Source organism: Erinaceus europaeus, chromosome 13 (genome assembly GCF_950295315.1).
Source record: "Erinaceus europaeus chromosome 13, mEriEur2.1, whole genome shotgun sequence".
Lineage (NCBI taxonomy): Eukaryota > Metazoa > Chordata > Mammalia > Eulipotyphla > Erinaceidae > Erinaceus > Erinaceus europaeus.
Window position 1 is genome coordinate 87,479,701 of NC_080174.1, and position 18,354 is coordinate 87,498,054.

At 40.9% G+C, this 18,354-nt stretch overlaps 1 protein-coding gene across 3 annotated transcripts in view; it reads right to left on the reverse strand.

Moving 5' to 3' along the window:
- Nucleotides 1–18,354, reverse strand: part of WLS (Wnt ligand secretion mediator) — a 168,970-nt gene that overhangs the window by 110,675 nt on the left and 39,941 nt on the right. For all 3 annotated transcript variants that reach the window (XM_060206396.1, XM_060206394.1, XM_060206395.1), the window contains exon 2: nucleotides 6,699–6,971. In XM_060206396.1, coding sequence (XP_060062379.1) covers nucleotides 6,699–6,971 — 273 coding nt within the window. The remainder of the gene's footprint in view (nucleotides 1–6,698; nucleotides 6,972–18,354) is intronic.

Below are 18,354 nucleotides of genomic sequence, written 5' to 3' on the forward strand. Positions count from 1 at the left end.
TCTGTTATAGAAATAGTGCCATCACTTCATGTAGTCATTTGAAATACTGAGACAAGCAAGTAAGACTTAACACTCAGTAGTAAGGCTGGGTACAGCCTAGAGCTCAAGGCAAAACAGAATAACTTTAATACCTAAGAACAGAAGAGTCACCCTGGTCTTTTTCCTCCCCACATCATTTTTCAGTATTTCTTAAGTCTAAGGAGTATTTTAGGCTCCTGAATATCCTAGATTCATACTACTTAAGAGAGAGCTACCCAACTTGAGGCTTTCTGCCACAGAATCTCAGTGCTGCTATTTCAACAGCCTGTGGATATGAAAGTTAAACAGAGACAGGTCTAAAAAAAAAAATCAATCTTCCTTTGATCCCTGTACCCAGGTTCCTCAAAAAGAAACCCCATGGAGAGTCTGAAGTTATTTGAAGTATGTGAAATGCAGTTATAATCAGTAGGGCATTCTATTATAATGACATACCCATTACAGTAGCACCATTTTAACTAATCCAAACACGTAATACATTCATAGATTGCACAATCAATAACAAAATTTTAAAAGGCTAAGGGACACCCACTCTAGAGAATATTTTCAAGTTACAGAACTTGATTTTAGAAAGTGCCTCACATGGATAAGTATTCTTCAAGATGTATCAGGTGGCTTTCTTTTGACATCTTTAATTCTAGCTACTTTCCTTCCATTTCTTTTTTTTTAAACTGCTTTTTTTTATTTTTATTTATTTATTCCCTTTTGTTGCCCTTGTTTTATTGTTGTAGTTATTATTGTTGTTGTTGGATAGGATACAGAGAAGTGGAGAGAGAAGGGGAAGACAGAGAGGGGGAGAGAAAGACAGACACCTACAGACCTGCTTCACCGCCTGTGAAGCGACCCCCTGCAGGTGGGGAGTGGGATCCTTACACCGGTCCTTGCGTTTTGCGCTCTGCGCTACAGCCCGACTCCCCCCTCCATTTCTTAATACTTCAAAATGGAAATGGAATCCTGTGTTCTTATAACTCCAACTCTACAGAAAACACATTTATTTGTTTGTTTGTTTTTCCCTTGGCAAAAGTGTTAATCCTATGCTTTTGAAATGTTCAAGGAAAAATTAGTCCAGGCCCACTTACAGATTGAGAGATAAAACTTGCTCAGAATTTGTAACTGATAAGTCACTGAAAGGTCAATTACCCATTAGTCCCTTACTATGAAAGGTGGTTGTTTAGAGTGAAATCTAATACTTGAGCAATTATTTGAAGGTGGTTCCATTTTCAGGTTACAAAGAAAGTGTTAAATTATCTTGCTGTGCTGCTTTCGGTAAGGTGGTTGACCGAGAGGCTTTGGAACTTGGTATCCAAATTATTTAGTAAAATAATGCAGTATCTCAAGTAAGTTCATGTGAAAACTTTAAAAGTCAATGATAGATTCTGACAATAAAATTCTAGCAAAAGATTTCAGAAAAGTATTTTTTAAAGTGTGTTGAATGAGTATTGTAGTCACTTAAAAGACAACTACACTATAATCTGGTGCCAGTGGATTGCATGCAAGGCAAGGTAGGAGCCCTATACAATGAGCTCTTTCTAGTCCAAAAAAAAACAACCAAAATTTTAACGGGCAGGCTGGGGGTATGGATGGACTTGCTAACACTCATGTCCAGTGGAGAAGCAATTACAGAAGTCAGAACTCCCACCCTCTGCACCCCATAAAGAATTAGGGTCCATACTCCCAGAAGGATATAGAATAGGGAAGCTAGCTTCCAATGGAGGGGATGGGACACAGAACTCCAGTGATGAGAACTGTATCCCCATTATCTTAAAATCTTGTTAACCATTGTTAAATCACTAATAAAAAATTAAGAGGAAAAAAATTTAAAGAAAGCTTCCTACTAATGGGAAGTATCTCAAATACCTTTTGCTACTTTGATCTCTATCAGTTCATGACAGCACTTAGTTCATCATATCAATAAATGCACTGAGTTTTGTTTTTTATTTATTTTCTTTTTGATATTTATTTATTTATTTTCCCTTTTGTTGCCCTTGTTGTTTAACATTGTTGTGGTTATTGATGTCATTGTTATTGGAGAGGACCGAAATGGAGAGAGGAGGAGAAGACAGAGGGGGAGAGAAAGACAGATACCTGCAGACCTGCTTCACTGTCTGTGAAGGGACTCCCCTGCAGGTGGGGAGCCGGGGGCTCAAACCGGGTTCCTTATGCTGGTCCTTGCACTTTGCGACACATGCGCTTAACCCGCTTCGCTACCGCCCAGCTCCCATGCGTGTACTGAGTTTTGAACTGAAATATAGAATTTTCAAATAAATCCAGATTGTTCATTTGCAAATAATCATTTATTCAGCTTCAGCACTGTAAATAAATGTTTTTTTTTTTTAGTTTACATTTTGACAAATTTTACAAACCAGAAACTAAGAAATAATCTCACTGTGTTTAAAATACATATTTGGCCATTCAGATTGTCAAACGTTATTACTTATAGAGAGCCAGGTGAGACCTGGGTGAGCATACATATTAATATGTGCAAGGCGCTGGGCTAGAGTCCCCACTTCCCACCCACAGGGGGGTTTGCTTTATAAGAGGTGAAGGTCTATAGGTATCTGTCTATCTGTCTGTCTGTCTGTCTATCTACCTATCTCTGCTTCCCCCTCTCAATTTCTTTCTGTTCTATTAAATAAAATAGAATGAAAAAGGGGTCAGAGATGAAGGCACCAAGAGTGGTGGGTTCATTCACAGTGCTGGTACTGAGTCCCAGCAGTAACCATGGTGAAAAAAAAATGTATTTCTTACATAGTTTTGGTCTTGGTCCACAGTTCCTGTTTCAGAAATCCCCAAACCACCAAAATGTCCTATACAATAAGAGAAACAGGAGTATCTTTCATTCTATTAATTTATTTCCATTCCTGAAAATAGATAGCATAATATTGACAAATAGCTCCTTCTATGTCATACTACCCTGAAGATACCCAATCTGTTCTGACAAGAAGTTTACTTTTTGATCTGGGGACATAGCATAATGATTCTGCAAAAACCTTTCATGCCTGAGACTCTGAAGTTCCAGGTTCATTCCCCAGAACCACCGAAAACTAGAGCTGAACAGGGCTCTGGTCTTTCTCTGCATCTTTCGTTAAAATAAAGAGACCTTTATTTTTGCCACAACTGGGTTTATGTTAAAGAGATCACATTTCTGTCTTATTTCTAAGGAAAGGATAGAAGCAAGTCATATAATCATTCTCAGCTTCATAAAAATGCAAGAGGACTGGCCAGGGAGACAGCACCACTGTTCACACAACAGATTCATGTCTGAGGCTCAGAGGTCCTGGGTTGAAATCCTGGAACCAACATAAGCCAGAGTTTAGCAGTGATCTAGTAAATAAGTCAATAGAATACAAAAAGAGTGAGGGACATCTAGGTTAGTGAACAGAACACTACTCTGTGACACTGTTTGACTCAAACTCCATGATGACAGAAATCCCTGTGTTTGGGACCTTACCTTCTGTACCTCTTCATCAGACTGTTGACTCATATTCCTGAATATCTTAAGAAATAAACAAGTGACCTAGTGGACAAACAGGTTTCCTGAGGAGGTCTATATCTTTGTGGAGTTCCTCTGTATATGAAAGAAATAAATTTGTTTTTCCTCTGTTCTGTGTCACTTTAGTTATGAAACCGGTCAAAGAACCTAGACGAGTAGAAGGACATTTTTTGTTTTTCTCTTTCTTCTCCCAGTAACCAAGGTCCAGACAAGTCTCCAAGGGCCTGTGACAATGATAACAGAGATGAGTGGACTTCCACAGGAAGTCTTGCATTCTTTTGCAGGAAGAGGATTGTCAGTAAAGAGAGATATAAGTAAGACCAAGATGAGAAAAGACTTTTCCCTCACAAAGGTGGGGGAAGCCTCTGGACAGGATTATGGAACATCGAATTATTCCTTTTTGAGGCTGTGGAGAAAATATGTTAAGTTAGCAATGAAAAATATGAAAAAGAAAGTGGGAGTCGGGCGGCAGCGCAGCGGGTTAAGTGCACAGTGGTGCAAAGCGCAAGGACGGGAGTAAGGATCCCTGTTCGAGTCCCCAGCTCCCCACCTGCAGGGGAGTCGATTCACAGGCGGTGAAGCAGGTCTGCAGGTGTCTGTCTTTCTCTCCCCCTCTGTCTTCCCTTCCTCTCTTCATTTCTCTCTGTCCTATCCAACAACAACAACATCAATAACAACAACAATAATAACCACACAACAATAAAACAACAAAGGCAATGGAAGGGGAAAAAATAGCTTCCAGTAGCAGTGGATTCATGGTGCAGGCACTGAGCCCCAGAAATAACCCTGGAGGCAAAAAAAAGGATTTAGTAAGGAGGGACCTGGCAGGCTGGGTACCTGGTTGAGCGCACATGTTACAATGTTCAAAGACCCAGGTTTAAATCCTCAATCCCCATCTGCAGGAGGAAAGCTTTGCAAGTGGTGAAGCAGTGTGCAGGTGTCTCTCTGTCTCTCTCCCTCTCTATCACCTTCTTCCCTCTCAATTTCTGACTGTCTCTATCAATAAATAAATAAAGATAATTAAAAAAATAAAAAAGAGGGACCTGGCAAGGGAGCTCCCACTTAAGCACCTATATTACCTTGAGCAAGGACCCAGGTTTGAGCCCTCACTCCCCAACTGCAGAGGGAAAGCTTTACAAGTGGTGAATCAGGTCTCCAGGTGTCTCACTTTCTCTCTTCCTCTTTGCCTCCCACTCCCCTCTCAATTCTTTGTGTCCTATCAAATTAATAAAGGAAGGGAAAAAAAAACAAGAAAAAAAGGAAACATGGCCGCCAGGAGCAGTGGGTTTATCATACAGATAACAAGCACCAGTGATAACCCTGGTGAAAACTAAAAGAAAGAAAGAAAACAGAGCAAGCAAAAGTCATATGATTGTATATTGAGCTGGAGAGATAGCATAATGGTTATGAAAAAAGACTTTCAAGCCTGAGGCTCCCAAGTTCCAGGTTCAATCCCCAGAGCACCACCATAAGCCAGAGCAGAGCTGTGCTCTGGTAATTGTGGGGAGGGGGTGAAGGGAATGGGGAAGAGCACACCATAGCCGTTACCAGACGGTTTCATACCAAGGCTACTGCTGATGCATAAAAATTAAAACTGGGGTGGGGCGGGGAGAGTGCATTAATGTATAGATAGCCCCAAATTGACTGGGTCCGTTCTTCCACTCATTTCATTATAGATCAAGAAAGGAAAGACAGACAGACAGACAGACAGACAGAAAGAAAGAAATGGTTTCTTTCATCTGAAACTCAAGGATCTGCCACTCAGAAACAATTAAAAAAAATTCCCTTGTGAAGTGCTTAGATATCTGTGTCCTTAGAGTCTGTATGTAACCACAACTAGCCAGGAAAATCACTTGGTTTCACGAAGAAACAGGCATTATATTCCTACTTGACAGTGACTATCCCTGTCCTTCCCCCAAGATGACAGCTTTTTTCAAAGTCCAGCGGAAAAAGATATTTTGGAGCATCAGCCTTGACAGAAATTCTCAAACCATTCCACTGGGGAGAGCTCTCTTGTGGAGCTAAAGAAGTGAGGAAAGTTGGTGGTTAGAACAGAGCTCTGGGGAGTCGAGCGGTAGTGCACGTGGCACAAAGCGCAAGGACCGGCATAAGGATCCCAGTTCGAGCCACTGCCTCCCCACCTGCAGGGGAATCATTTCACAGGCGGTGAAGCAGGTCTGCAGGTGTCTATCTTTCTCTCCCCCTCTCTGTCTTCCCTTCCTCTCTCCATTTCTCTCTGTCCTATTCAACAACGATGATATCAATAACAACAATAAAAAACAACAAGGGCAACAAAAGGGAATAAGTTTAAAAAAAAAAAAAAGACCAGAGATCTGAAGCCAGGCTGCCTGGGTTTGAATCCTAGTTCTACTATCTGGACTTCTGGTCTTGGACAACTTCACTAATATCTAGTGTTTATTGTTTGTTTGATTAAAATATGTGTGCCCAATGTTTTAGTTGGTACTGGTAGAAAGATGAAATGGATTAACAGTTGGGCAGTGGCTCACCTGCTTAACACACACACTGCCAGGCTCAAGAATTTGGGTCCTCACCAATGTACCCTGAACCCCCACCTCCCCAGAGCCCTGCCCCACTAGGGAAAGAGAGAGACAGACTGGGAGTATGGATCAACCTGCCAACACCCATGTTCAGTGGAGAAGCAATTACAGAAGTCAGACCTTCCACCTTCTACCTTCACCATAATTATCCTGGGTCCATACTCCTAGAGGGATAAAGAATAGGAAAGCTATCAAGGAAGGGGATGGGATATGAAACTTTGGTGGTAGGAATTGTATGGAATTGTACCCCTCTTATCCTATGCTTTTGTTAATATTTTTTATTTTATAAATAAATCAATAACAATAAAAAAATAATTTGGGTCCAAGTCCCCAGTTCTCATCTGATGGTTCTTTCTTTTCCCTACCCCCCAACCCTTCCCAATTGCTCATCTGTTTCTCAAATAAATCCTTCCTTAAAGGAAAAGAAGTAAGTGGATTAATACAGGTAGAGTCCTCTAGAAAGGACTTAGTGAGTAAGTAGCGAGCAATCATTATCTGCCAGGAGCATCAGTAATATTGACTCTTAGTAGAACTGGCTCTAAAAACACCTGAAAAGATGCCGTCCCTCCCTCCCCCAAGGCAGGAGAAGGAAGAGAGAAGAGTACACTTACGGATTTGGTTGTTTAGTCTGAACGCGATATCCAGTTGCAGGATAAACAACATGAACTGGAACCAAGGACTCATCTCCATGGCCGGAAGGGGAATGTGAACAGAAAACACAATGTCATTGGCTTCAATTTCCCTTGGAATGGCTTCATCGATGTCTCGGATCTTGTCACATTGGTTGGGTCCCCAAGGCATCAGCCACTTGGTCTTGTGATGGTTTTTCCGGACGTCCACACATTTCACTGACATGTAGGACACTGCCGTGGTAGGCCCTGGAGCTGAAAAGAAAGGGTTTTCTGTTTTAAAATAATCATCCATGAAGAGGTCTCGTCTGGATAATCTGCTTTCTACTACTGTTTTCTCTCCACCTTTTCCATAATTCTTATCCCAAACCTGAGATTAGTAATACCAAAATTTAGAATTCCCTGAATACAAGTAAGAATTCCTCCATGGTACCTGGTTCGACCCCCCTGGCTCCCCACCTGCAGTGGTATCGCTTCACAGGCGGTGAAGCAGGTCTGCAGGTGTCTGTCTTTCTCTCCCCCTCTCTGTCTTCCCCTTCTCTCTCCATTTCTCTCTGTCCTATCCAACAACGACAACATCAGTAACAACAACAATCATAACTACAACAATAAAACAACAAGGGCGACAAAAGGGAATAAATAAATAAAAGAATTCCTCCATGGTAATGAGGTGTTCCTGAAAGATTTTCAATTGTCTTTTCAACCATTGCTATGGACTGAAATGGTCTGTTTATGACCATTTAGAGACTTGACGTCTCTAAACATATGTCACAAAAATCATCTGTCTGCAGACTTGGAGGCCTCTGAAGTTTTACAGAGCACAGTAGATGAATAAGGCCTAGGCTTGACGCCAGGTATAGCAAGTCACTGTCAGATAATCAAGTAGGTTCAAGCCATACAGATTTCAGGAAACTAAAATGATTGGTTTTGAAGGCTCAATCAAGGTGATGATGATGATGATGATGATGACTATTTATTTTGCCTCCAGGGTTATCACTGGAGCTCTATGAATCCATTGCTCCTGGTGACCATTTTTTTCCATTTTATTGGATAGGACAGAGAGAAATTGAGAGAGGAGGGGGAAGATAGAGAAAGATAAGACACCTGCAGACCTGTATCTCTGCTTGTGAAGTGACACCCCCACCCTGCATGTAGGGAGCCTGGGGCTCAAACTGGAATCCTTGTGAATACGTGCACTTCACCGGCTACACAACCACCCCGCCCCGGATGATTAATTTCTAAGACCCCCTCCCTCATCAGGGTTGATTGCTGGGTTCTGCCATGACCACCACAATCTCACAGGGCTCCTATTTTCTACTGAATACTGTCCTTTCTTTTCTTCGATTACATTTTGATAGTGAGGAAGAGACAGAGAAGGAGAGACACCCGCAGCCCTGCTCTAACCTTTATAAAGCTTCCCCTTGAAGGTGGGAACTAGGACTTGAACCGGGGTCCTTCCACAGCATAATATGTACAATCTGCCTGAGTCTAACACTATTTTAAGATTGTTCTTTAGAATTACATAACACTCAACCAATAGCACAGCTATATACAAGATACTGGGTACTGTACAGCAAACCCTAACAAAAGGACTTTTCAAAGTTAACCCAATTACCAAATAATGTGATGATAACATTAACTATTGATTGTCTTTTTGAACCCTAAGATAGCAGGAACCTCACATCTCCACTATAGAGCCTCTACTTCCTCCAGTCCTGGAACCTTAGGATAGGGCCCACTTTCCCGTATGCCTCTCCCAATCCATATCAAATAATATTGCATCTGCCGATCACAACCTAACCAACACAATGATTGCCACCTCAACATGCTTCAGCTCAGACTGTGTCCAGAGACTTCACTTGTGGAATGACAACCCTTCAGCTTCATTACTCGGGTGAGACCTCTCCTTTCATAGTATACTCTAATTTCATCTCAGGTCGTTCACTTTCTTTTCTTCTTCTAGCGTTTGCCCTTCTTCCGTAGCCAGTCAACAGCATCAGGTTGAGCCTGATGTAAAGTTTCGAGACCTCCTTTGAATCTGGAGAGGTGGCAGTCATTGACTATGTGGGTCATAGTCTGTCTGTAGCCGCAGGGGCAGTTTGGGTCATCTCTGGCTCCCCAGCGATGGAACATAGCGGTGCACCGGCCATGGCCTGTTCGATAGCGATTGAGGAGGGCCCAATCATAACGTGCTAGGTCAAAGCCGGGTTGATGCTTGCAGGGGTCTGTGATGAGGTGTTTGTTCACTTTCTAACAAAGTCCCAAAACCTAGATATGCACCAGTTTCTGTGAGAGAGAGCTTATGTTCACACGTATCCATAAACTACTGCAAAATATATACCTGAAAGCAGAAGTACACTAGAGTTTGCAGTGAGTACCCCCCTAACACTTCCTCTCCACTATTCCAAGCTTTGGGTCCATGATTGCTCAACAAATTGTTTGGCTTCGTGTGTTAACTCTCTTTTCAGTCACCAGGTTCCAGATGTCTTCAGGATGCCGGCCAGGCTTCCCTGGACTGAAGACCCCACCAATATGTCCTGGAGCTCAGCTTCCCCAGAGACACACCCTACTGGGGAAAGAGAGAGGCAGACTGGGAGTATGGACCGACCAGTCAACGCCCATGTTCAGTGGGGAAGCAATTACAGAAGCCAGACCTTCCACCTTCTGCAATCCACAATGACCCTGGGTCCATGCTCCCAGAGGGATAGAGAATGGGAAAGCTATCAGGGGAGGGGGTGGAATATGGAGATTGGGTGGTAGGAATTGTGTGGAATTGTACGCCTCCTACCCTATGGTTTTGTTAATTAATCTTTTCTTAAATAAAAAAATAATTACATAACACTGTTCAAATATATATTAAATAATAAAATTTAAATATATTAACTATATATCAAATAATAGGAAAAGGGTAGGGAAGAGAACCTAAGAATCACTCAAAGTTCATCTCCAAATCCAATACAAATCCATCTTTATTAATTCCTATTTATTTTTCACAATTTTTAAAAGTTTTTTAAATAGTTGATGCATCTGGTCCTTTTTTATTTTATTTTATTTTTTACTAGTAATTTAATAGTGATTAACAAGACTGTAAAATAACAGGGGTACAATTCTTTGTGGGGGCCTCTGGTCCTTGTTTTAATGTAAAAGATGAAGTGATGTTTTGTTTGTACTTTTTCTAAACACCAAAACTATTGTTCACTAAGCAGGTTCTCTCTTCATGTCGATCTCTGACATCCACTTTATCTCACATTGCCGCTGGATACTTCTGGAAGATTCTTCTGTTCTGCTCCATGTTGGACTGCCAGTTTAAGGCTCAATACAACACTGTCCTTCTGTTTTGTTCTGTTTGCATTACCTTTCTTTTTTATGTATTTATTTACTTTTCCCTTTTGCTGCCCTTGTTGACATTACCTTTCTTTTATGAGTGATTTAATAATGATTAACAAGACTATAGGATAAGATGGGTATAATTCCCACCACCAGAGTTCTCTATCCTATCCTTTCCATAGGAAGTTTCCCTGTTCTTTATCTATCTGGGAGTATGGACCAAAATTCTTGATGGGGTGCAGAAGGTGGGAAGGTCTGGCTTCTGTCATTGCTTCTCCACTGGACATGGATGTTGGCAGGTGGATCCACACCCCCAGCCTGTTTCTGTCTTTCCCTAGTGGGGCAGGGCTCTGGGGAGGTGGGGCTCCAGGACACATTGGTGAGGTTGTCTGCCCAGGGAGGGCAGGTTGGCACCATGGTAGCATCTGTAACTTGGTGGTACTCCTTTCTTCTCCTTGGTCCTTTTTCTGCTTCCTTTTGTCAGCTCATAGATGGGTTATAATGTTCCAATGTGGTTTCTCTTTTTCCCTCCTCTATAGTTTCTCTCCTACCGGCCTGAAAATCCTGCTCTCACTTGGAATTTCTAGGATTTCAAGTGTTTTGTGTGTGTGTGTATGTGTGTGGAGAGTAGGCCAAGTGCTGTCCTCAAGCTGCCATCTTCAGAACACTGTTTCAAATACTGTCGATTGATCCTGATAGAGTAAATACCCTCCCTGAGCATAGTGACCTAGCAGGACTCACATAAAGAAAACTGAGACTTTTCAATGGAATATAAAAACGAAGTCCAGTTTGTAGAAAAATAATCACTGTGTAGCAAATCTTAATGCTAGGAAAGGATGACGATTCTGTTATATAGTCATGACAATGAAAATCCTAGAAACATATGTAAATTTGAAATGGCTTGGGGAGGGTATTTACTCTATCACATAACGATACAAAGCATCAATAGACAGTATGTCAATCGTGCCAGTTCACTATGCTTTTAAAATCTACTTATTAAACTCTTCTCTGAAAGCTAACAGTGAAAAAGAAAATAGTATAAACTATGTTTTGTTTGCATGTCCTAACTATGTTGAATTCTAGATGTATGACACTTTGTATATTATGATTTCAAATCTAGTATGAGAACCAAACACTTTCTTATATGGAGATCAGACACCAACTAAGGGGATATAGCTAGCAGGAATAAAGTCACTATGGCAGCTCAAACGTGTATTGTGAATGCCATGCCCTACTTTTGAATCTTTCTCTCCCATAATTTTAATAGCAAAGTCTAATGTCTACATAGTCATGATAAAGCCATTATAGTGTACAAGAAAACAGCAGTACAGTATTTTAAGATTTTCGCTCACTCACTGAGAGTCCTGAACACTGCAACACTTGGTCACTATTAAATAATCTATGCCAGAAGTATTTGCTTCAGACTCAAAAGCTGAATTGCCAAGGTGTTTTACAACAAAGCCATTCAAAGCCAGACATCTAGCTTATTATTAGAAGTATAAATTATAAAAAAAGAAATATCAAATTATGGCTAACCTGACTCAACTTAACAGCCTGTAGACATTAGAAAGATCAATGACACTGATAACTGAACCCTTTATAATGGGGTTGGAGAAAGCTGCAAGCTCTTTTTTTCTCTTTTGACTAGCACAAATTCAGTCTTTGCTGCAGAAAACAGTTAAGTGTATTTTCAAATTTTCTTTTCTTTCATAAGGAACCTATTTTTTTCCATTTCTTCTTTTTTTTTCCTCCTTATTTCTTCTTCCTTAGACCCAAAGGAAAAAAGAATTAACTTGCTGAGCTCTTCACCTAAACTCCAAAACCACATTCCATAGTTCATAAGAGAATCTGAACACTTTACCAGCACAGAAGATGCCCTTGTAACGAACACGGTGAACTCTGCCTTTGTAACGGCCTGAATTATTTCATTCTTCATTAGCCTACTGTTTCTTGCATAAAGAAACAAATTCCAGGAATACTAATATTTTCATAAAGTCATGGTAATGAACTTGGAGAAGCCTCATGTGTACCTCAAGCTATACTGTGAGAATCATATTTTTTTCCACTTAAATATATTAATCCTAGTTCACATAACTTTTCTGTGTGACTTTGAAACCTGAAGATAACTCACTATTTTCAGTTTTTCTGGTAGTACTCAAAAGGCAGAACATCTGTATTGCCTGATAAATTAAATAGTCTCATACTTAAGCATTTAAATATGTCTACAATTAAGGAAAACTTCCCATTCAAGTTAAAACAAATTCCCAGGTATGTCTTTATATTAAAAACATATCAAAGTAAACTAAAAACAAAATGTGTTAATAGCAGTTGTCTACTATAGAAGGTGTTTTCACGGACTATAGTCAACATTGTAACTGTTAGGATCATAAAACTGTAAAAAACCAAATGATTGTTTGATTTTTTTTTTATCTTGAAATTTAAAGATAGGAACTGGTTATTATAAGAGAAAAGCATGAAGCAGAAGCTGGAATTATTGACAACCTTTGATGAAGCCACAGTCAACTAATTGGTACCTGTAATAAAGGCCTTAGTGACCAGAGTGGTTCAACGGATCCACAGAGTTTGCATATTTAAAAAAAGACTGGATGGGCTCAGGGCAACAACTTGAGTCATGTTTGCTCAGGTGAATAACCACTCTGCAGTACTTCCAGGTTAGCAATACAATATTATCTGGCTACCTCAGCACACACTGCAAATGTCCCCTCTACCCATCCATAGCAATGAACTGAACACAGCTTAGCCCAGCAACTTTTTTTTTTTTTTTGCCTCCAGGGTTATCCCTGGGGCTTGGTGCCTGCACTATGAGTCCACTGCTCTTAGAGGCTATTTCTTCCCTTTCGTTGCTACTGTTGTTTATCACTGTTGTTACTACTGTCGTTGTTGTTGGATAGGACAGAGAGAAATGGAGAGAGGAGGGGAAGACAGAGAGGGGGAGAGAAAGATAGACACCTGCAGACCTGTTTCACAGCTTGTGAAGTGGCTCCCCCTTGCAGGTGGGGAGCCAGGGGGGCTGGATCTGGGATTCTTTCTCCCGTCTTGAGCTTCCATGTGCGTGTACCCCACAGTGCTACTGCCTGGCTCCCACCCAGCAACTATTTCCACAGCAGTACAAGTTAGTAGACCAAGCCACTGGTCAACTAAAAGTATGTCCAGACATATTAGTAGACTGACTAATCTGTGGCATATTAAGACAGAATTTTGACTCTACACAAACTATAATCCAGGAAGCAAGTAAGTGCTCAATTAAAACACTAACTCATTTCGAATTTAGTTCTCTAAAGTCAATTTTCTGTCACTTTTTTTCCCTTTCATTTGATCTGTATTTCAGCGTGGTATTTTTTTCACCTGCACCTCTCCAATGTAGTACACGGACTGTGAAATGCACTGCCACACAACATTTAATTTTCAAGTGACAGGAAATAAATCAGGCCTCTCATTCAAAATAAAGCAGTGCATAAATGCCTCTTGAAGCTTCTCAGAAGATACTGTGACTTCCTTCATCTACATGCATAATGAAAGCCATACTACTTCCCATCAAGTACATTTTGAGTATTCATTATGCACTCGACACTGTCAGGTGCAGAAAGGAATCTCTAAAGATGCCAGTCAAATGGAATGTTCAAATAATAAGAAAAATTGAGGCTGGAGAGATAGCATAATGGCTAGGTAGAAAGCTTTCATGTCCAAGGCTGCAAGATACCAGGTTCAATCCCCAGCACCACCATAAGTCAGAGCTGTGTAGTGTTCTGGTAAATAAGTAAATAAATAAAAGGGCCAGGAATAAATAAATAAATAAGATAAGATAAAAGGGTCAGAGAAATAGCTCAGCAGTAACACACAGGACGTTAATGCAAGAGGTTCAATGTCTAACATCATCAATACCTAGAGCTGAGTAGTCCTCCGGTTAAAAGTAATAGCAACAGAGAAAACCCTGAATAAATAACCACAGGAGAAAAAAGAAGTTGAATTGTGGTGAATACTATATTTACCTTGAATTTCCTGAAAAAGGATGACAGTCTGATGATACTTGGACTATAGGAGAAATGAATTTGTTAGAGTGAGGCAAGAATTCCAGTCATCATTCGAATATAACCTAGAATCATGGTTTGAGTGAACAATGAGTAAACCTGTACTCTTTTTGGAAGAATAGTCGCCGACTCCACTCAGTTTCCTGTTACGGTACATCCAGTGGTTGACTATCTAGCCAACCACTACTGCCATCATGCTCAGAGTTGAGTCAACATCAAATCATTAGCCCCTGCTCCTTCCAGAAGCTGTAATTAAAGACTTGGACAGAGATGCAAGTCCTGGTTGCCTTCTAGAAAAGTTAAAATAAAATTCAAACAACAAGCTGTCATGACACATGCTCTCCATTTAAGCCAACACAGACAACTTCTTTACTTTATTCTCTAAGTAGATTCATTTAGCATCTATCTCATATTATTATGTGGGCACTGTACTAAAGATAAGAGATATATGACGGTCTCACACCCAGAGCTGCTCACACTCCAGTGTAGGAGTGTGGAAGGTAGAAAGCTTGGCAGAGAAGTACTTTCTGATCAAAACTTGCGTCAAGTCCACCTCGAAGGACGCATCAGTTGTAAAGAAAGTTGAGGACGACCGTCTGCAGGAGGCTTGGACTTAGCCTTCAAAAGACTGAAGGGGAGAAAGGGCACAGTGGAGGGCAGGGGGAGATAATATGGAGAGTGTGCTGGATCACAAACTGGAAAAGAAATCAGGGGTCTGGGCAGTGGCACACCCAGTTAAGTGCACTTAGTACTAAACAAAGAGCTGTGCAAGGACCTGGGTTCAAGCCCCCACTCTCACCCACAGGAGGTGAAGCTTTACAAGCAGTGAAGCCGGTCTGCAGGTACCCGTCATTCTCTCCCTATCTCCCCTCCTCTCTCAGTTTCTCTCTGTCGTACCCAATAAAATGGAAAAAAAATGGCTGCCAGGAGCACTGCACTCCTAGTGCCGGCACCGAGGCCCACTCAGTGATAACAACCCTGGAGGCAAAAAAACAAACAAAAACCAATCATAATATTTTTAAATTGTGAGAGTGCATGTGAGAAACAGAAAAAGGGAGAGATCAAAGCACTTATTTATGATCACATCTTTGATGTTCTTTTTTAAATTTGTTTTTATTATTGACTTAATAATGGTTTACAAATAATAACAGTTATATTTCCACACCACAACCACTATCACAGTTCTGTGCCCCCTTCCAGCCTTCCCCATCTCTTTCTTTTTTAAATATGTATTTCTTGATTTTAATAAAGGTGAGATACAGAGAGAAAGATACAGAAAGAGAGACCAGAAACTAATGGTGGTGCTGAGGATTGAACCCAGGACCTCAAAGCCACAGGCATAACCATTAAGCTAGTTGTCCCAATCTAAGGGGTTTCTTTGTTGTAACAACACTGGGACTTTGATGGTTGATATGATATGTTCACATACATGCAACCAGGTATGGAACTCTGCCTCCCAACTTTTGTGATATAAATCAATGTTAAATAAATCTTAAAAAATTAAAGTAGGAAATAAAATTTGATAGTCACTAATCCATCTATTTTAGTGAGGGGTTTTGTTTGTTTGTTTGTTTTTTCACCCGAGCACGGATCAGGTCTGATGGCTGATGGATGATGGTGCAAGCGATAGGACATGAGAATTCAGCATATCAGGCAGGGAAGCCCTTTTTGCTGAGCCATTGAGCTCTTTCAAGGGTTCTTTTTTTGTTTGTAAAGATTGATTCACTTATTAATGAGAGAGCAGAGGAAGAGGAGAGAGAAGCAAAGCATCATTGGCACAAGCACTAACAGGGGTCAAACTTGGGACCTCCTCCAACACTTAGCCACTCTGCTCTCTCTCTGGCTGATACCTTTCTTGTTTTATTTACTTTTTTTTTCTATTCAGCACCAAATCCTACACCCAGGGCTTTAGACATGCAAGGCACTAGCACCTCCCAGGACTTAAGTGCTATAATTTTACAAAAAAAGTGGTCCGGGAGGTGGTGCAATGGATAAAGCACTGGACTCTTGAGTATGAGGTCCCAAGTTCTATTTCTGGCAGCAAATGTACCAGAGTGATGTCTGGTTCTTTCTCTCCTTCTATCTTCAAATAAATAAATAAATGAGATATTTTTAAAAAATCATTTTGGGGCTGAGTGGTGGCCCTCGTTGTTGAACACACATTACCATGAAAAGACCAGGGTTCAACGCACCTGCCAAGGGTAGGCTTCAAGAATAGCAAAGCAAGATAGCCCAACCCCACCTATACCCCGCTGCCCCCTCCCCCCCTGCCCCCCCCCCCCCCCGCTTCTTCTCAACAGAAATCTCTGGTTTCCTACCAGAGTCCAGACTGACTTGAACTTTTAGTTCCATGCTTATGGGAACCCTGGAGCTGCCTACAGCTATCTGAAAGTGATTTGTTCTCTCAAACTACCCTGCAGGTGTCTGTCTTTCTTTCTTCCTCTCTAGTACCTCTCCCCTCTTAACTTCTCTTTATCCTATCAAAGAAAATAGAAAGGGATGGTCCAGGAGGTGGCTCAGTGGATAAAGCATTGGACTCTCAAGCATGAAGTCCTGAGTTCAATCCCTAGCAGCACATGAATTAGAGTGATTCTGGTTCTCTCTCCATCTTTTCTCATGAATAAATAAAATCTAAAAAAAAAAAAAAGGAAGAAAGAAAGAAAGGGGAAAAAGTGGTCTCTGAGAGCAGTAGATTCTTAGTGCGGGCACCAAGTCCCAGAGATAACCTGGTGGCAAGAAAAATAAATAAATAAAAATAATAAAAACAAGTAAAAAGATCATTGCAAGGTGACTACGTAACACCACTCCTCACTTTCAGCTGTATTTCTCCACCCAAGGACACACTTCCACCAGAGTGTTGTATATTCTCCTGCCAATAGTCTCTGCCCATCATGCAAGTATAAAGAGACCTACCTACCAATAACAAAACCTTTTGATTTGGGTAACATCGTTCCTTTTAAGATCTCTCTCTGTCCTAAGGGTAGACAGCTGTTAAGACCAAACTTGAGTTCTACTGGAAGAATGGAGTGGAGAAGCTCAGACTCCTCCTTGGCAGCCTGCCCTCCAAAGACCCTTGGAAGTCTCAGTCATCAAGTCAACAGCCTTCAGCTGAACTAGAAAAATATCTGCAACCAAAATTAATCTGCTGTGCACTAACGGAGTGGGCAGGGAATGTAAAGAACAGACCAGTTAAAAGGGCATTGCAGGGAGTTGGGCGGTGGCGCAGTGGGTTAGCGCAAGCAGTGGCTCGGTGGGTTAAGCACAGGTGGCTAGAAGCACAAGGACCTGCATAAGAATCCAGGTTCCTTTATAATATAGTTTAAGGTCTGGGAGTGTGATGCCTCCATTTCTGTTTCTTTTCCTTAAGATGGTTTGGCAATTCTAGGTGTTTTCATGTTTCAGATAAATGATTGTAGTGTTTGTTCTATTCTCTTAAAGAAGCTTGGTGGAACTTTGATGGGTATTGCATTAAATTTGTATATGGCTCTGGGGAGAATATTCATTTTGATGATATTTATTCTTCCAATCCATGAGCATGGGATATCTTTCCATTTCTTGGTATCAGTTTCTATTTCCTTGAGTAGCGACTCATAGTTTTCAGTATATAAGTCTTTCACTTCTTTGGTCAACTTTATTCCTAGGTATTTGATTGATTTTGCTGAAACAGTAAATGGGAGTGATTTCTGGATGTCTTCTTCTTCAGATTTAGTGTTTGCATAAAGAAATGCCACTGATTTTTGTACATTGATTTTGTAGCCTGATACCTTGCTATATTGCCTAATAACTTCCAGTAGTTTTCTGCTGGATTCTTTAGGTTTTTGAAGCCAGACCTTCTACCTTCTGCAATCCACAATGACCCTGGGTCCATGCTCCCAGAGGGATACAGAATGGGAAAGCTATCAGGGGAGGGGGTGGAATATGGAGACTGGGTGGTGGGAATTGTGTGGAATTGTACCCCTCCTACCCTATGGTTTTATTAATTAACCCTTTCTTAAATAAAAATAATAATTAATTAACTTTTAAAAAAAAGAATCCAGGTTCCACCCCGGCTCCCCACCTGCAGGGGAGTCGCTTCACAGGCGGTGAAGCAGGTCTGCAGGTGTCTATCTTTCTTTCCCCCTCTCTGTCTTCCCCTTTTCTCTCCATTTCTCTCTGTCCTAACAACAATGATATCAATAAGAATAATAACTACAACAATAAAAAACTAGGGCAGCAAAAAGGAACAAATAAATAAACATTTTTTAAAAAAAGGGCATTCCAAT